The 20532-nt window shown below is 42.2% G+C and overlaps 1 protein-coding gene across 4 annotated transcripts in view; it reads left to right on the forward strand.

The window, feature by feature from the left end:
• Positions 1-10365: 10365 nt before the first annotated feature.
• Positions 10366-20532, forward strand: part of APP (amyloid beta precursor protein) — a 192377-nt gene continuing 182210 nt past the window's right edge. The window contains exon 1 of one of the 4 annotated variants that reach the window (XM_083855358.1): positions 10366-10574. In XM_083855358.1, coding sequence (XP_083711484.1) covers positions 10518-10574 — 57 coding nt within the window. In that variant the 5' untranslated portion in view covers positions 10366-10517. The remainder of the gene's footprint in view (positions 10575-20532) is intronic. The other 3 variants (XM_083855357.1, XM_083855356.1, XM_083855355.1) reach the window with 3 other exon arrangements.

Raw genomic sequence — 20532 nt, forward strand, 5'->3', positions numbered from 1 at the left:
CATATAGTGACATCAACAACTTTCTTAACAGAGATATATAGGTATAAAATACACCAGAGTGAGTGTATCATGTTATACATATTTATATAAGTGTATATTATATATATTTTTTGATATTGTTAGGTATAGAAATAATTTCTGGGCATAGATACAATATTTAAGTGCCAGGAGGAGGGGGAAGAAATAGTTACTTTAACAGTATGACAGTAACAGCTGTACTTCATTTGGTGTGAAAAGCGTAAGTCAAATACAACAACTTTGATATTGCACCTACTAATATTGGATTTATCTCCTTAATTTCCTTCTTTTTTTTTTTTTTTAATGTGAGCCTTCAGGGGCTGAACACCAGTAATTATATCAGTTTATCGTTTTTAATATATTTAGGCTTATAGACATAGTTTTGAAGGCATAATGTGCAGCTATTATGGTATAAATATTTGTACTTTATACTTAGAGATGCTGCTATATTTTTATTAATTTTCTCAGCCGTAAGAATTACTGTGTTATATTTTTCTCCAAAAACTGAATTTGTATGAGTTTTCTTGAATGTGCTGTGTTCCAAACTCTGAGAAAATGACAGATATATTTGCCACCTTAGTTGAGCTATATAACCTTCTGACAATTTTCAAAAATGTGGTGGTTTGGGTTTTTTTTAATTTGAAAAAAAAAATTAGAGACTCAATTTAGGGCAATGAATGCACACACAAAATATATCAGGTGATATATTTGAAATAATATTGGTGATTTCAGAGTCTGTTGGCTTTAAATGAAATTAAGTCCACTTCAAACAAATTGCTTTTCAAAATAGAACTTAGTGATATTTAACTGGATGTTGGCTTTTACAGCTCAATCTGGCTTGCTCTGTGATTCTGTAGTGCAGTAGCTCATAATAAACTGCACCTAGAGCTCATTGCCCGGAAGGTCTATCTGTTCTGAACAGCAATAGACTTTCATAAGCAGGTATCAGAATATGTTCCCTCTACAGCACCATGTTGATATTTTGAAAAGAGTGGATGATTCTTCAATGTCTGACATGACACTGATCCTCATTAACTCCACATAATTCCATGCTAATATAAAAGCAACTGCACTTATAATACTTCACTAGTAGCTTGTTAAAAATGCAAAGAATAATGTCAGCATCTCTGTTACAATGAATATCTTGACATTCACACTGCTGGGTGCCTGAAGGAACACACCTTGAGCTGCACAGGTGCTGAGTGCTGGTGTCCCAGCTTGCAGCCCTCCTGCCCTTTTGGCCACTGAGGCTGAATGTACAGTGTGTACAAGCCCTCTGCACTCTGTAAGAGCAGGTTATGACATGGGATCTGATGACAGGAGCCTGACCTTAGCTTACCAGTATGCAGAGTCTGGTTTTAGAGCCTTTTTTGGTGCAACCAACCTTGTGCCTACCATTTGTGTCACAAATTCTGCCAAGCAAGAAGGAAATTTCACCTAATCTCCTACTTTCAGTATGTTTTTATGTCTCTGCTGTAAGTCAGAGAGAAGTTTGTCCAATTATTTTGTGCGTAAGGGAATGAGGCAGATGTATGCCAAATCAACAAATATTTCAAAACCCTGGTGCTGAGAGAAATTGCAGGGTGATTACAAAACACAGAGGCTCTAAGGATGGCACTGGTTTTGTATACAGAACAGACTGTGGTTCTTCGCTGCAACTTCGCTTCCTCCCTTTTTCCACCCAAAATCATCCATTACCATTACAAGCTCCTGCAGTCACTTATTTATGTGCTTGTGATCAAACCTGCTTCTAATACTGTGAGTATTTTATAAATTATGCTTGTGATTTCTAGATGTCTGTTCCTGTGCAGTTGTGCAGCTTCTTTGTTATGCTCCTGGCCTCATCAATGATTTCAGTTTTACTATGAGACTCTACAGAAATTATTCTCCTAGAAGATTTCATTTACATTTTGATGATCACCTAATCTGCATTGCTGCACTATGCACTATTCTTTGTGGTAACAGTCTGTAATACCAAAATCCCGATAGCTACCCTACAGCAAATTTTTGAGGCCCCCAGGAGATTATATGAGTCCTTGTCCAAGAACAGTATCAACTGTCTCACCAAGCAATCTGATCTGTACTTTCTAATGTGTGCATATTAGGCCATGCACATTATTTAGAGCAGCAGCTAATAAATGAGAAAATGCCTCATGTTCCATATTTGCATGTGAATTTCTGAGTACACTGAGTCAGCTCACCTGGCAAATGTTAATGATGGCTATGGGGAGGGTATAGTCCTTTCACAGAAGGACTCAACAAATGATGTAATATTCTGAGGCTTCCTTCTCTTCCTGCTCTCTTCTTACATTTTATTTTGCAAAATAAATTTGCTTCTGGTTGATAATGATGGGAGGCATCTGTAATCTCTATAGCATGTTGAAATATAGAAAACCAACAAGAAGCAGTACTTTGAATCTAAAACAAGTATGTTTCCTTTATTTTCAGGTCTACCTCTTGGCTTGAACTATAGACCTTAAGAAAAAAAAAAAAAACCTACCACAATTTTGTAATACAAATGAAAGGAGAATTATATTTCTTTCCACTTTGTTTCCCCTTTAATAAGAACCTCACACACACAAACACTGTGCAGGCTGCCCCATGGCACTCTTTTACAGTCTCCTAATGTGACTTTACAAACAGCATGCTAAGAGAGTTAGAGGTGCACAGTTTAGCCTCTGCCTCCTGCTCCTCTCACCTGAAATGCTGCTGCAGCCCAGTACTGGGAATGCAAACATACCGTTGCTGTGGAGGGTGATGGCAACTGTAAGAGTGAAAGCCTCAGTCATGCACAGAGTGAGCACATGGGGCTACAGCAGCATCACCATTTATAGCTGCCATCACACTCCACTGGAACCAGAGACTTTCAGGTAATGCCTGTAGTCTTTCAAATGGCTGTCCAGGGAGTGAAGAGACAGAGAATTGTGGCACCTACGCACCTCACTGCTGCTGAAATAATTGAATCCATACAACAATTTCTTGGGTTGGGTGGTTTTTGTCCACATTTGAAGTGCAGGTTTATGGCTCAAGAGACCTTGTCAACTGCTGAATTTTGGCGGAGTTGTGTTCCAGATGACTTTGTCATTTCATAATGTAGGGCTCCAGGCTTCACTTTCTCTGAAGAGTCTCTGTTGACCACTTCAGATTTTTCACAGCCTTCAGAAAACAAACATGTTTTTTTCTTCACAGACACTTGAGGAAAGGCTAAATCATGTGATAAGTTAAGTCTGCTGTAGGGAGGTTAAAGAATGGGAATGCTTTTCTTAACAGATAACAGATTCTCTATATTAAGTAGGGTCTGCTACTGTTCTTGAATTTATTGGATTTAATGTCACTATTGCAATCTGGCTGGGTCTTTCAAAACTGAGTCAAGGATTGTATTTCTAGCAACAGGTGGGATAATAGGTTTGAGCATCTAACCTGCTGTGTTAGCAATTAAGCAGGTGTTTAATGGTCTGAGATGATGCTGAAAAAATCAAAATGGCAGTGTATTTTCTCCTTCTGTACAGTTAACTGTAACTCAGAATCTAAAAAAATATATTGTATATATTTTATATATGTATATATACATAATCATCTGATAAATTTATTTATTTTTACGTCTGTTCCAAGATAGTGTGGAAACAAAGCACAGTGTCTGACTTTTTACAGACAGCAACTTTTTTTTTTATCTTAAGGTCCATGCAGGCATCTATGGAAGGCTTGCATGGCCGCAAAAAGGTGGAAGCTGATTCAAAAATAACAAGATTTTTCTTAAATAACTTCACAGCTTCCAAGAGGAGTTGGTTAATCTATTTGCAGTACTCTTCTCTTGTACAAAATCTATAAGGGAAATTAGGTGTGTATTAACAGGTTCTATCTTGGACTATGAAAGTGTCTAAAGATAAGAGTCTAAAAGCTGAGAGGAATGTGTGTGGACTCCTGGTTTGGGGCTGGGCAGGACAGATGACAGGCAGCAGGACAGCTCTGAGCAAAGTTACATAAGAGCTAAATCTCCTGGAGGAAACCTTGACAAACCTTGAGAGCTGTGTCTGTGGAGAGATGGGTAAAGTATTGTGGACACACAGGAGGGCATAAAATAATGAAGTAAATTCTTTGACAGTAAAAAAACCATTTACTTAATGACTTTTAAATAGTATTAAAAAAGCTTACCAGTGTGCTCACATATTGAGAGAAATCAAAAACATCCTGTTGGTTGCATCTATCTTTGTTAAGTGTTACTGATTTGGGATATTCACACCACAAACTGCAATATTATTTTATCTGGGAAGACAAATCATGGTAGAATAGGCTGCTGAAAAGATGTTGAGAGGACCATAACTCTCCTCTGGTGGCTTCCATGACTGCAAATGCAAAAAAGCACATCATAACTTTCAGTTAGAGCAAATGGCCAAGTGTCATTTACTCTGGGGTTCCTGTGGAATTAGATGGTCTCAAGAATTTGCTTTAATCATTCAGAAACGCTAATTGTTCTGTAAGCAATGACTTGTTTGAAAAGAAATTTTGGCTTGGTTTATTGTAGGGTGGCTGAATCATGATTTTAAACAGTTAGGATTTTAGCTAAGGGTCAGAAGCAATTTATATAGATCAGGATGTAAGCTAGATAAGTAAATGGTAGATTAATGATTATTAGATGCTTAAGCTAGAGCTAATTGCTATATTATGAGCATGTTTATAGAAGAAAGTGGAGTAAGTGAACCGTTATAAGAACTGATTGAAACCAGTAAGAACAATGGCCAGCACCTGGACTTCATATCAATCAATCAATCACAAAGCAGGGGACCTTGGATCATGCCAGAGGGTCACACAGATCTGATGAAGACTCTCCTGACTTCATCCCTTGAGACCACTGACCCAATTCGAGACCACCAACTCAATTCAAGAGAAAAATTGCACACACTGAAGGACTAATAGCCTCATTTTAATGAGGCTGTTAACAGGGAGGGGAGGTGCTGGGGTTATGCATATATATTGTATGTAAGATCTTGGAAAATAAACAGAGGGCAAAGAATCTTGTTTGGGGCGGTCATGCTTTTTGGAGATGACTCTCATGCTGCCCGCCCGTGAATAAACATACCACTTTCTAACTTTAATTAGTTTGAGGGTGTTTGTCTGTGATCATATTGGTTTTAATGATTCATGGCTTTTTTATTTTTTGGGAGAGGCATGTTAGTATTGAGTGGTTTGCATATATGATAGCGAATTAAAACAGCTGCAGAAAGCCCGCACCTGCAGTACTTTACTAGTAAATAAACCACACAAGCATGAGGCCAAAAATATCTAGGAAGATTCAGTGTGGGAAAAAAAAGGAATAGATATTAAACTCTAATTCTGCTAGAAATATTTGCATTATGTAGTAATTAGGTAAACAAAATCAGGAGTACAGAATAAAATTAAGAAGCAGATATCCTAAAGATTTCCCCTTTACTGACACCATCAGCAACCACAATAGCTTATGTCAACAAAGAGAGAAGCCAGAATAGCACCATATTTGTTTGATATGGAGTGATTTCCATGTATATTCACATCCAAATCACTGAAGCAGTTACTGTTCACATCTCCATTTCATTTCCTTGGCTGAACATGCCTGGGAGTTTGGACTGTGATTTCATTATTCACTTTGCTCTGCCATTTGTATTATGTACCTGCTCCAGCAGATATCATCAATGCCTAATACTAGTACTGTGCTGTGAAGAACAAATCATTTGCATTTGAGGTCTCTATGGCTACTGGCTACTTAACTGTGTACTGCATCTGTAAAAGCCGAAGTTAAAGATGCTTTGCAGAATTCAGACAATGACCAACTGTTCACTATTTAAAATCATATCTGCACCCATTGCTGTGGCTATCAGCACATACTTGTGTAGGGTTGATTAGGTACAATCTCTCTTTTCCTATTTTGGATTAATATTTAGACAGCCTTTTTCTCAGGGCTGCAGGCCAACTCCAAAGGAAAAACAGTGCCTCTAAAGGACTTGCGTGATAGTGAACAGATTAGTTATACCTGCAGTGGTTCAAGTTGTAGCATAAACCCAAAAGGTTTTCCATTAAAATTCATGCTGTACGTTTGAAAATACAAATTCCCCCTGGATCTGTCTGAAATAAATTTGGTCATTGTCCTGCATTATAGAAGGAGAGTGGCAATGTGGGGTGTAACCAAACTGTGTACTACTATGCCATTTCTGATGAACTGTTAATGATGGGTGGTTTGCAGTAGCTGTGCAGTGCATATCCAACCCCTCAGACTACACGCTGGGTGTTAAGTAAGAGGCAAACCCTTTGAGGCAGGGAAGTGTTTCCTTGTCTTCACAAATGATTCAGCCATGATAACATCCATCCTGAGGGGGTCATCTCTGCTAATGAGCCATAATGGTTCAACACTAAATAATGGCACTGCTAAAGACTTAGACCATCAAGAAGTCACAAAAATATCCTACTGACTTACAGGATTACATCATTCCATTGTAAAGTTCCCCACCCTGGGGAGGTACTGAACATTCCCACCTGAGCCCGATCATATATAATCAGGGACTTGGGACACCATCAGCACAACCACCAGATGGAGAGAAAGATCAGGACTTCCACAGGACTGCTGCTTTCAACTGCAGCCATCACTTTCCATAGGGCTGCATCCCACCACTTGACAGGACTGTGACCACCACTGTGACCAACAGGATGCCAGGTTTACTTCGACTTTGTGGGTTTAAGCCAGTTTCTGTGTATTGTTGCATTTATTGTAATCTCTCTATTAAATTGTAACTGCAATCTGAAATCTCTTTCAAGGTAATTGTGTGGGGTTAATTTTTCCCTCTGGTTTACTTTCAAACCAGCACAGTAATTTATGCTGTACTAATTTTCAGAGTACAGAGAAACTCCTTAACTGGGACTAATACAGAAGGTGTCAGCTCAGTAGGATCCAAGTCTTTAGCTTCCATAGGTTCATTCAGAAATACTAACCCTAATGCTTTGATTTATTCCATACGTGAATTAAAAAAAGCAGGCACAGAGTATTATCTCCTGTGAAGAAAATGGAGAGCACTGAAGTCAAGCAACTTCAGAAACAGACAGTGAGTCAGCATTGAAGTCTGAACCAAAAATCAAGTTTGCCAACTTGGAGCCCTCTTCCCAGAGATGAGAACAAATGGAGATATTGTCTCCATGAAAGCATTAGCTGCAGCATTGTTCTGAAAGAATCTGAGGAAGTATTTCTCATACAAATAAAATATAGCTGACAAAAGCAGTAATAACTTCTATTTTGTTGGTGTGAATGAAACAAGCCTCTAGCATCAAAAATTCAGTGAACATGTAGAACGACTTGCACATATTCACAGGTATCTGGCAATGTTTTTTTGTAATTTTGTCCCTGCCACAGGCTGCCTGTCTCTCTTCAGAAATCACAGACAAGTTCTGTTCTCTAATTCATTAAGTTATGAAGCAGGCTGAGATGGTTTATTACCTATTGTAGAGCAGTATCAGCATTTGTGGCTAAGGACCACTTGCTTCATGATTATTCAATGACAAATGGGATGGCTTAACAATGTTTGTATATACATAATATATTAAAATGACAAGGCTGTAATATAATATTAGACATGATTTGTGAAAAAAATAGGCAGAGCACAGAAGTGGCCAAAAAAATGAAACATGACATGCATGTTTGCTCATCACTGGAAAGTTACTACATTAAGATTGAATAAAAAAAGCTCAGCAGTTAAAGGCTAAACCGCATCTGGGTATAGTTCGGAACTGTTTGCTTTACATAAAATTTGAATGTAAGCCCTATAATTTTTTGATCCAACCTGTGCTACCTTCTTCTTCAGGAAGATGACTTCCATTGTTGGCCCTGCTGTGAGGCAGTAGTGGGCTTTGTTGCACTCCAGCTGTGACAGCTTCTGAGGTCTGGTAAGAATATGTTTCTATACTAAGATGATAAATAGCAAAAGAAAGGAAAAAGTGTATTGGACCTTCTGTTCAGATCCTGAAAGACGATAAAGACTGGAAAATAGGACACAATCTGTTATTTTCGCTATCAGCAGGTCATCTCCCAATTTTGTAGACCTTATGAACAGCTTTCAAAAAGTGTCTTTAGCTATGACCTCTCAGGGGGTAACTTCATGAAATATTAAGCAAACATCGTCACTGTATTTTGGATATTGCCACTGGTGTTTAGTGGCTGTAAATGGAAATACCTATTTTATAGAGGTCAGGTACCTTTGACTTTTCCCCATTTTTTCACTGGAGTATTTCCTGCACTCCTTGAAGGTATGCAATCCCATGAGTCTGCCCCACTCCTAGCCATAGGCAAAAGAAACCTCCAGCCTTCTTGCACTCCCACTGTGACAAAAATAGCAGGCTTGGCTGATCCAGAGAAGCAGCAGTTGAAATATCTTTGATTTCAGCACTAGTAAGAAATTATTACAAACAGATACCAAAGCCAACCTAAAATAAAAGGGCTACATGAATCTATTTTAGTTTTCCATCCATCCCTTTTGTTTTTCAATCCAGAAACTTGAAAAGAGCTTCCTTCTGATTGCCTCCATTGTTTCAGGGAAGAATTGTTTTTGAATGACCTCCATAAGCTTTAACAGGATGTTGCTTATTTGCAGTCATGGAGTTGCTTTTCCAATGCCTGAGTTTAGAAGCCAACTGGTTAGAAAATCTGCACAGCAAATCCTTTCCTAACCTCTCAAAGCCATGTGATCATTGTCCTAAAAAGCAGAAAACGGTGTTAAATTATTAAAGCTAAGCCTGTCATTGTTATTGTTTAACTAATTTCAATGTACAGTTGTGTCTGTACTGGTGTGTTTCAGAAGCTCAGCTGTTCTCTGCCTGTCAGAGATCTGTTAAATTCATCAAGTGTGACTCAAGAAATTCTCCAGAAGCCTCCATACATTGCCAGTTCATAAGCTTGCATAAGAAGATTCATGTTTGTATGAGAACAGTCTTCTAAGGCTAGGGGGTAGGGGTGAAATGCTGTAGCACTTTGGCCTCTCACTGCATGTTGTGGCCCAAGTGACAGGCAGCCTGGGTGCCTCTCATCTGCAAAGCATCCTTCCACATCTGGACATAACTTTGGCCAAAAGTCTCAGTGGATTGCAATTCTGGCTTCAAGGGGAGATGAGTGTGAGAGTGGCAGTGTGCACAACACTGGGCTTCTGTAGTGAGCCATACATCAAGGGCGTGTCATAGAATCACATCACAGAATCAATTAGGTTGGAAATGATCATCAGGTCCATCACTGAACCATGTTCCTATAGTGCCACAAAGTGCCATACACCTTTTAAATACCTCCGGGGTTAATAAGTCAATCAGTTCCCTGGGCAGCTTGATGCATCCTGGATCTCCCCTGTTGCAAAATGAGGCCATTCCCACTCATCCAATCACTTATGATTATGGGGGGAAGAGAGTGACCCCCACCTCTCTGCAACCACAGTTACAGAAAGTGAGAAAATCCTTTTTCCAGGTTGAACACCCCAGGTTCCTTCAGCTGCTCCTCATCAGACTTGTGCTTCAGATTTCCACCACCTGCCCCTCACAGGCCTGGATGCAGGTCCCTGGTACAGGGTGGGTCTGTCAGCTGCTGTTTTGGAGCCTCGGTGGGAGCAGAAATCCTCCCACAGAGTTTGCACATCAGTGGCAGAATGGGTCAGGCCCTGTCATGCTGAATTTCGGCTACAACAGCACCTGTTTCAACACAAAGTTCCTAATATTCACTTTCAAGTTCTTCTTCCAGGTTTACTATACGAGTTGTAACAGTGCTGTTCAGAGAGTGAGACAGGGGGATTATGTTGGCTTCCTGATTTCATGGTACTTGACAAAATCCTACATTTTCATTTGATTTCTTCCTTGTTCAGAAGCCCCAGCTCTTCCTGCATATCTTTGTTATCCATGGTGTGTGCGGTGTGTGTGCTGTGCTGACTCATCACCTCCACCTCGAAGGAAACAGGAGATCCCGGGTTGGTCTGCAACCCTGCCAGGAAAGGCAGAACGTATTAAATAGCTTCTAAATCATTCAACACGTTTAGATTTGGGTGTTTTCGTGAGCACCTTGCAGAGATGGGGGTTTCTGAAGGCAGTGCCTCGGCGAGGGGGAGTGCGCCTGGAGGCCTGGCGGCCCTGCAGAGGCGGGCAGCGCTCAGGCAGAGCGGCGCCTTCCAGAAGGCGATCTGTGCTACCCGAGCGGCCGAGGAGGGAGCGGGAGCTGCTCCTGGGCACCCCCGAGGGCGAGGAAGGCTCGGTCCGCCCGCCCCTCCCTGGCCAGGCCGCGGTGCCGGGCCCGGCCGCCAGGGGTCCCCGCAGGCCGCACCGCCCGCTCGGGGGCGGGCCGGGCCATCAGCTGACCGGCCCCGCCGCGCCGCTCCCGGAGCCGCCGCACATCAGTCCTTTTCCTCGGCAGCGGAGCGGCCTCGAGGATTTACAGTTGGGTCCCGTCGCGTCTCGCCTGACGGCATCCCTCCTTCCCCTCCTTCCTTCCTCCCTCCCCGCTCCCGGCCGCCGCGATGCTGCCGCACTTAGCCGTCCTGCTGCTGGCCGCCGGCGCCGCCCGGGCTCTCGAGGTAAGAGGGGCAGGGAGCTGCGGGCGGGGGCTTCCCTGCTACGCCCCGCCGCTTCTCCCAAGCTTTGTCCGCAGCCGCCCCCGCGGCGTGGGCTTGGCCGCTTCCCCAGGGGTGTTCCATCCCTGCTCTCCCCTCGCCGAACAATAGAAACGGCGACCCGGGGGCGGCGGGGAGGCAGCGGGCTGGGAGCTCCCCGGGCCGGCGTGTCCCCCTCCCTGCGCCGGTTCGGGGCCGGGCGCTGCCCTGTTCCCTTCGGCCGCCGCCCGCCTGCTGCGGCAGCGACCCACGGGCAGCCAGCGCTGCGTAGGTACGGCAGGAGCGCCGGCTCTGCCTTGGGCTCGGGAAGGGAAACCTCCCTCCCCCAGGAGCGGGCACCCCCCGATGGGGCCGGGCTGCGGGCAGGGGCCGCCAGGGTGTCCCCCCGGAGGGCTGCGGAGCCCGCGGTGTCCCCGGTGAGCGGGGCGGGGGTGGCGCCTGTGTGCGGGGCGGCGGCCGGAGCTCCCGCGGCTGGTGCAGAGGCCCCGCGGGAAGGCGGTGCCGGGGGGCGGCGGTCGGGGCCGGGCCGGCGGCGCCGAGGCGCGGGAAGATGGCGCCTCTGCAGTGCAGCAGAGAGGAGGCGCCGCCAGCCCAGCCCGCGCCCCTCCGCCGCCGCCCCTGCCCGCCCTCTTCCCTTCCTGCCTTCCTTCCTTCTCCGGGGCCGCACCGCCGCCGGGTCCCTCCTGCTGTGTGGGGTGGGGGCCCGAGGTCCCCCGTGCCCGCCCGCCCGGGGGTGTGCGCACCGCAGTCCCTGCGGGGGTGGGCTAGGCCCTCAGGGGAGGAGTTGGCACAGTTCTCTCCCCCCTACCCGCCGCGCCAGATCTCAAAGAAGAAGGTGTGGGTGGGGTGAGTCACCTTGTGGTCTCCTTCGCTCCCGGCTTGCCATACCTCGGCCTGGAGACATCGGTTTCCGTCCTCCTCCCGTGTCAATTCCCCCTGCTCCTGGGGAGGATGGCGGTGTTTAGGCAGACAGTAGAGACGGATGCTCGCTGTCCCCCCTCGCCTGCCCCACACAGCGTGGGGATGCAGGTCCCAGGTGCCCTTCCCTTCCTCAGTACCCCATGGAGGAGACAGAGCTTCACACCAGCCCCCCATCCCTGCAGCCAAGGCTGCCAAACACAGGCTCTGCTTTGAGCAATGGTCCTGCCGACATTGAGCAGGATGTATCAAGCTGATCACTTCTACAGATGCTCAGATGTTGAAAGCTTCCAGTTATAGGACTCGTTGTGGTTTTAGTAGCTTCTTTCAAACATTTGTTGTCTGAATATAATAAAAGGAAATATTTGCCTTGGATGTGTAAAAAAATCAGATTTTATTGTTGAGAACATGCTTCAAGATAGAGTACAGAATGATGGGCTTTTCTGTTGGGTCCCTGTAGCCCTGGCCTTAGGGATTGTGTGTAGGTGTTGCCACTGCAAAGGTGCTGGAAGAAAGGAGGCTTGGATTTTGCCTGAACCAGAACTGTTCAGGAGGATTGAACGTCTATACTCAGAGAGCTCTGCAATGATGCCTGCCTTAGTGATGGCCAGAATTTTGAGGCATCCTCTGCCTGGAAACGTTTACTGACATGGGCACTGATGTTTCTGCAGAAGCTTTCTGTCTTCTGTCATTCCATGTGAATGTTTGAGGCTTGGAATTTATCCCTTTTCTTTGTGTTTGATGGTGAAGTAGATTTTAACATTTGGTGGTCTTGTGATAAAGCATTTGTCAGTATTGGTTCTGTAAGGCTGATGTTTTAAGCAAGCCACTTAAAATATTTCATAATAGAAATTGTGCGTGTGCATGTTCTGCTCTTGAACTATCTTTTTATGCTAAAGGGTGATTTTTTTTGTGTTTGAATTAGATTTTCTGTAGATCTCTTTTCTGAAATGAAATGGTTTTCCTGTCATTTTAACAAATATGTTCTGGAAAGCAGCAAAGAATCTGTACTTTGCTTTGTAATGTACCTTTGCTTTGGGAAATGGTGTAAGGAAGAGAAAAAGCAGGAACAAAACAATTTCTCTATTTTACACGTGAAGAATTACTTTCTAAAATTACAGGTAGATTAATAATGATTTAGCATCTTAAAAGGAAATATTCTGTAGTGATGTCCTGGTGATGCCATAGTTGCTTAGAATATTATTTTCTGACCCTCATGTGAATGATACTCACTGTGGTTGGGAAATCCATTGGCTGAGAGCTGTCATGGTTTGTGAAACTGCCATATTCTGCAGTAGCTATTTTTGCATTTAATCTTTTTTAGTTACTGTCTGGTTTTGGTAGGTAAATGCAACAGACACAGTAACTATCCTTGTGAATTCGTGTGAATGATCCCAGTTTATAAATAATTTTCTCTCATTAGCACACTGAGGTTTCTGCCATGCCTATTTTGCTCCCTGCTCTAGATGCCTGTTTCTAAGCAAGGCTGCTTTACCTGCTGACTGAAATGAAATTGTTAAGATACTGGTAGCTCATAAGCTGGCCCTCAGGAAAAAGACAAAAAAGATGTTTCTTGACAGTGTTTTTCTTTAAACTGAGTAATGTGATGCTTTATAGGTTTGTTTGGGTTTTTTTTTTTATTGTGGTGGTTGTTTGTTTTATAGTAGAAGGCCCCAAATATTTGTTTCTTCATTGTTTAGCTTCCTAGTAGATCTTTCAGGAAATGACATTTAAATGTGGGAGGGGGAGCAAAACCTTTACTTTGCTTCTGTTACAGTCTTTCAGTTCCTATTTCTGTCGATTCTGTTCCCAAATTTTTTTGACAAAGGTTTGCATTTGTTGCCAGATTCCTTTTGCACTTTTATTTAAGATGCTGATGTGGGGTGGGTGGCTGAGTGGGTGCATAGGGCAGGCTCTCTGGGATCATCAGGATCCTTGGCAGTCAGGTGAACAAATGAACCAGTAAATAAAAGAAGCTTCTCCCTTGCTTTCTCATTTGTCTTTTGTTTGATTAATGATTAACAGACAATTTTGAGACTTGCAAGATCTTCATGTGCCTTTTCTGTGGAATAAACATGATCAGCTGCTGTGCTTCTTTACAAAACATGTATGAAAACCTGAGGAAGCTGACAAGATCGTCATGTTTTTAATTTTTTTCCCCCATGAGCTGTTTGTGTGACATGTGTAAACCATTTCCCTTACCCATTTTTAATTGATCAGTGCTGAATTATGGGGCAAACCCACAAGAAGTATAGATCTGCTTTGGCTCTTCATGACTCACTTTTCACATGTGTTTAATAAACTATGAAGGATAATAAACAGTTTTGATTTATAAGTTTTGTGAAGAAAAGGTATGACAAGTTCTTTTAATTAGTAGTTCTTTTCCAAAACAAAGCTTAGCAAAATAGCTGAAGAGCGTAGTAACTTCGTCTAATTGCTTGACAAAATGACAGCTGTTTCTCTGAGTAGAATAATTATTTTTTGGTGACTCAGTAAAATAATTAACACAAGGTGTTGGGTGTGGAGGTTTGGTCAAGAGTTTGGTAGATAGCATCACCTGAAGGTCGTCTCTGGTGTGACCCTGTGTCCAAAGCAGACCAGGCTGCGTGGGGCTTTCTGCAGTTGGAGATGGAGCTCTAGGGCAGAGCCTGTGCCACCTCTCTGGGTAGCCTTCCCCATCCACTGTTTGGTTGGTTTACCTGTGTTGGAATTCTGTAGGCATAATTGACATCCTTAGTCCTGAATAATCTGAGTGATGTAATTTTGACACCTTCCAAAAAAGGTATGCAATAACCAGAAGTTGAAAAAAATTGTGTTTCGGTTTAATAAATAAAAAATGTATTTGACAAACGTCCCTGTGTATATATATGTGTGTATGCATACACATAATGCATTAAAACACGTTATGTATCAAGATAATGTAGGTAAATATATTTAACCCCTGAACATATGTAGGTAAATATATTTAACCCCTGAACATATTTGCATATATAATGTATTACACTTAACATTACTATATGTATACATCTGTATCTTATTAGTGCATAGAGTGTATTAAACCAGCAGACATTTACATACCTCCTTACATCAACCCAGTGAAGAGATGACGACTGCTGGTGATAAAAATGTAATTGGCTTTATATATTTTAATAGGTTCGTTGAAGTTGTTGGGTGAGATGTCTGGTGTGGTTTTAAAAAGTAAGTCTAGAGCTGCGTTTTATTGGATTTAAATTCTGGGGATTGTGAAAAAAATTCCTGTGGTATAAGAAGATTAAAAGTACTGCAAATTGAAAAAATACCGAACAAGGACTTTATGTAAGCTTGGCTAGCTCTTAGAATGTGGTCTTGTGATGAGAGTTTACAACAGTTGCTGCCAGGCTGAGGAATGCCAGGAGCAATGTTGATAGCAGGCTTGAGCCTCTAATAATTTGGAGTCAAAGGACTCTTAAGAGAAGTTAAACTTTCACTCAGACCTGTTTTTTGCTTAAGGCTCAGTGCAGTCTGATTAGTCCTCATTCTCACAACCTGATCTGGAGTCTGCCTACCTGCTCTTAACTCTCCTTCAACCTATAGCTGAGGTTTCAAAAACACATTTTCTGCTCTCTTTGGCAATACCAGCCAGCTGAGAATATTAGCCACTAATTGCTGTGTGTCTTCAAGTCTTAAGCTCTAAGTCACTTTTCTGTCCTTGATTGTAATGTAATATTGGTTCTGAAACAGAGGGTTTTTTCTTCATTTAGATCAAAAAACCATTGGAAAGCTACCTGATTATTAAATCTTGATGTAGGTTCCAAAGCTCTCCAGATGCCTCCAGTCACCAAAAATATTTATCTTTCCATGTGAGAATTTAGTCATAGAATGAAGGAGAAACAAAATAGGTGTGGATAATGGCCTTTCTTCAAGGGGATCAATTTGAATTACAGCAAATTAGTATGTTTGCATATATATATATGTTTATATATATGTGTGTATGAATGCTACATCTCAAGCTCCTTGCTGTATGGAGGATATAGGATTGTTTTGGTTCTGCCCTTTTTAGCAGAACAATGATTCAAGTAATTGCAAACCAAAAATTTCATGTGATGGAAATTAGGGTAAGGGGCAGTATACTCTAAGGTTATAATCAGTGCAGTGGCTTGCAAAACATGTTTTCCAAGTGACAAGCACATCTTGGAATGTGAAAGTAAAGATGTTCAAGTAAGTAGTGGTTTTTAGAAGAATGGAAAACCTTACACCATCTACTGACTGTAAGGACACCACTGTTACATGTTCGTGTACTGCAGGTTTCTTGCCCTGCATTGATTAACAGAAACAGGACTGAGCAGTAGGTGTGGATGTTGCTGGTTTCTTTACTGGAGCTCCCGGTGTAACAGCTTTGTGAGTGTTCTGACTTCTTCATCTGGGGAGCGGGACTTATGGCTTTGTTTTCTTGATAGTCCTCCCAGCAAGTTCAGGAGAACTTCATCCAGTCTTGGGGATTGAATATTGAAGGGTAGATATAGTATAGATTGAGGCTTTCCGAAAGATGTAAAGCTTCTGGCCAAGTGATGACATTCCACAGACTATGGGACAGCCAAGCTTTAGACAGAGGAGCACATGAGCCAGGGAGCTTTGTGGTTTTGCAGTCTAGATGCTCTTTGCAGACAGTAGTTAACTACTGGTTGGCAGTTGAGCTCACTCAGGAGCTGGCTGCAAAGAGCTGCTTCTCCAGCGGCCCATGGTTGGTAAGTGCTCTGTGACCCCTCTCTAGGCTGGTTTTACAGTTGCATTGTGCTGAAAGGAACAAGCTGTATGTTTTTTGATAATTGGTGGTCTTCTGGCAAACATTTCAGAAGACTTGAGTTGCAAACTGGCCACAAGCAGTTGGGCTGGCCCATCTAAAAGCGCAGGCAGCCTCTTTGGGGAAGAGAGCAACCTCCTGAACCACATTTACTGCAGTTTGTGCAATAACATTTAATTAAGGTGTTGGCTCCTTTGCTTTGACTTGACTTGCTCTTTTGACTTGCAACAGGGCATGAAAGTCTTTTCATATATCACCTCTCTTGAGTGTCTGTTTGTTGAAACTTAGTGTCAGGACACTGCAAAAAGGCAGAAATCTCCAAGGAAGTGCGTTCAGGGTTGAATGACTCCACTCATTTCCCACTGACCCATTTGGAGCTAATCCAGATAGGAATTCTGTGTTCTTCATCTGATCTCATATTTCCCCAGAGCAGAGCTTACCTATTCAAGCACAGCAAGTAACATATGACAAGAATGGGGCAAAACTGGTTGTACCTGTTAGTAAAAACATTTAAAAGTGGTTCTTTTTCAGAGCAGGCTACTGTCTCGATTGGTGTCAGGTGTCTGCTGGTGAAAGCTGGAGCTTCCCTTGGAATGGAGAAGGTAACCCCCCTCCCTCCAAATTATTATAATTTTGCAATTAAGGGGGCTTTCAGGCAAAGATATTGGAATAGGAATAACAGTTTTCTTTACTAGGAATATTAAAAATATGAATGTAGTAGTACAAAAAACCAAGCAAATTAAAAAAAAAAAATCCTAGAAACACTGACAAAGTCAGAATAAGACCTGACACCCCGTTGGTCCAAATAAATCCTCCTGGAGTGACAGGTGTGGTTCTGTTGGAGTAGAGATGATCCTGTAGAAGGGTCCAGTGGTGGTGAGATGGGTCCAGTCTTCCTCTGGGATATCCAGTGGAAGACAGGCTGCCTTGGTGTGTTCTGATTCTCAGGTTTTATCCAGATAAAAATGCTTGGCTCCTCTCACTGGGTGGAGCATCTCACAATGGGATAATGTAAATTTTAGAAGTCATGTGGTGAGCCTTAATGGCCCATTAATAGAAGATGTCCCCCAGAGGGAGGATGAGTCATGGAAGAGATGAGAACACTACCCCACCTGGTTTTAACAGCTGGCCCATTAACGTCTCCCTACCAAGCTTCAGCAGATGATAATAGAATACACATCCCAGGTTACATCCTGCATGGCAGCTCAAGACAGCTACGAAAGTGATCCAGTATGACAATTTGTGTGATTTACAGAATCTGTTTGGAATTACAATTAATCAAAGAAAACACATGTTTGATAGATGTTCAAGATGGGGGGAGGTTGGGAAATTCCCTATATTTTTGTGGAACTGTATTAATACTGGACTTCAGGGTTTCTGACACTGTGAAACAGAAGTTTGTGTATACAGCTTAAATTTAGGTAATAGAATTAATTGATTCTAATAGAGTTGAAGTATACTGTTAGCTTGTGGTGAAAGTGAAAACTGCCACCTCATCCACCTCCAACAGTTAGAATTAGTGTCCAGTGGACACACATGTTAAAAACAATAAGATGGGGCAGGATTCTGGAGTTCTTTCCAGTCTCTTTGTCATCCTATCACATTGTCTTTGAGCCTGCAGCAATTCTTCTCTTACCTTATCAGCACAACTTTAAAGCAGAGATTGCTGATTCTGAAGATTTAATCCCGTAAAATGGATTTTTCTCTAAATTATGGTCTCTGGAAAGGGGTGATTTTTTTCCCCCCTGGTCAGATATCATCATACAGTTTTGTGACAAATTACTAATGGCTGTCTTGTTCTCTTGTCTGTGCCTAGTTATGTAAATTTATTTGTAACTGCAGTTTTGAATCTGAAATACAGAGTCCTGAACTGATAGAATTATTGTGTTCTGTTTTCTCATCATTCAAATGTAACTAGAAGCCATTTGATGCCTATGCTCTATCTGAAAACAAGGGGAGGTGGATTTTTTTGAAGTATTGTTGTTAAAGGTTTGATTTCATAGTAGTTGTTTTTTAAAGCTCCTCATGAACTAGTCATGGCTTCTAGGGGTGTTTTTCTTCCCTTGGAAAAACTTTTCTTTAGTATATATCCAGATGATGTGTATTTGTTTATATAAACAATGGAAAAATACAACATTATTAGGAGGAAGTAAACAGACGAAGGAAAGAAAATGTAATGCAATAAAAAGGTTGTGACTTTAAAAAAGCATTGTTTTGGGTGTTTTCTCTTGCTTTTCTTTAAAGATGTTGTAAATTTAAATGTACTAAATGTTGATTGATTGTTGTCTAATTGTTGAATTAGACATTGAATATTTCCAGTATGGAAATATGAGGGGCTTGTGTGTGCATAGCATTAGTGATCATCTAGACCTGTCACATGCATTAAGCTGTTGAGGGGTTTTGAAGTTCGTTTGATACTCTTTTGCAGCTCTGCTATGTGTGCTTTGTCTGTCCTCTGCTCAGTTCTCTTAATTATAGAGTGGAATAAAATAGCTTTTAATGACTCATCTTGCAGCATCATAATTTTATTGTTTTCTTTTGCCAATTCTGTGTTCAGTTCCATTATGTCTTAAAAGGATGATGATGCTGAAGTTGTTTAAGAAAAAGCTTTTTAAGCTGAGAATTTTGGAATGCCAAGTTATCTTTCAGTGTTGCTTTTCTTGTAGTGCTTGATTGCCAGTAATTTGCAGATGACAGTTTGTTTGTAATCCCAACATCCAGATTTATCATGAGCATGTCAGCTTTACTTCATTAAAAAAAAAGACAAAACAAAATGAAATAACCCCCTCCTCAAATTAAAATTTAATATTTAAATTTTATGCAGAAGGGTAAGGAGGGGAATTAGAAAGCTAAAAGACCAAATAAGAGGTCCAGGAACACAAACATGTAAGAGAATTGTGAAGTCTTTTGAGGGGACCTAAACGCTGGCAGTTTCTTTCACTTTTGTTTAGATTTGTTTCTACTTTGACATAGTCTTCTTTTGTTCTCACATTGGTAATGTAAGTTGTCTGGATTTTTTTTCCTTTTTACTGCCAGCCACAGCATCTGAAAAGCTGGTTTCTCCTTTTCCATGTGCAGTGTTCTTCTTAGTCGTGGTCACATCTCTTAGCTGGCAGCCTCCTGTTGTGGAATCCAGCCTGAAGCAGGATTTCTGACAAAAGTCAGCACTTGCCTGCATGGGTTTTATTGGGTGAATGACCAAGATGAGATGAGTGGGTGGGAGAGGGGGCAGAGGCCATTCCTGTTGTGCCATGAGGGAAGGAGGATTGCTGGCTCACTCTGGCTGTCTTCATAACATTCCTGATCCAGTTCAGGAGATGCTCATTTGGTGAGAGGAATTGATGCTGAGCCTGGAGAGAAAGGTGTAACTGCTGATGAATAGCAGGGTAAAACTAAATCAGAGTATTTTACTTTGAAATCAGTCTAAACTATTTCTAAAAACATAGTCAAATAAGACTTTGGCTTTGTCAAACACCTTTAAACTAATTCATAGCTGTCTTGGGGTGATTTTACGATGATGCTTTATTCCCTAATCATCTGCTTTATGCCCAGAAATGGCTGCTGTATCTTAAGGATAAACCAGGGGGTGGGACTGGAGCCTGGGAACTCAGGGCACAGGGTCTGTTCAATGGCTCTCTCTGCGGTGGAAATCCTCTCAGTGGGGCTGTGTTTTGTTGTGGCTGTTTAGTTGTTGTTGGGTTTGTTTGTTTGTTTGGGGTTTTTTGTTGTTTTGTCATCCCCTCCCTGCCCTCGAACTGTTTTCAGCTTGGCTTGTTTTTCTTTTTGGCCCCTCCGGAGAGCTGGTGGGGGGACCACCCCAAACCCAAGACCTCTGAGGAGCTGAACCAAAACAATACAGGATGTTAAACTCTGCCAACTTGCCTGCTGCAAGGAGAAGACTGACACCAGAAATCTGACAGGTTCCCCTCTGCTGTGGGAACTCTTTTTCTACTCCCTTCCCAGAGAGGAAGAAGGGCAGTCACCATCTTTGCCTCCCAGCCACGCGGCGAGGTGAAAGTGGGGTGTAAGGTTCAAAAAAAATTTTTTTTTTTTTTACTGTGCTTTGTGGGTATCTTGCTTTGGTAATAAACAGTTTTACTTTTTTTTCCACTTTCATCCCCTGATATCCATTTCTCTCATTGTCAGAAGAAAAGGGAGTTATTGAAGCCCTTTCTCCTTAGAGGAAGCACTCATTCCTCTAAGAGGAAACAAGGGACGTTTTCT

This window comes from Zosterops lateralis (assembly GCF_965231275.1).
Source record: "Zosterops lateralis genome assembly, chromosome: 2".
Taxonomy (NCBI): Eukaryota; Metazoa; Chordata; class Aves; order Passeriformes; family Zosteropidae; genus Zosterops; species Zosterops lateralis.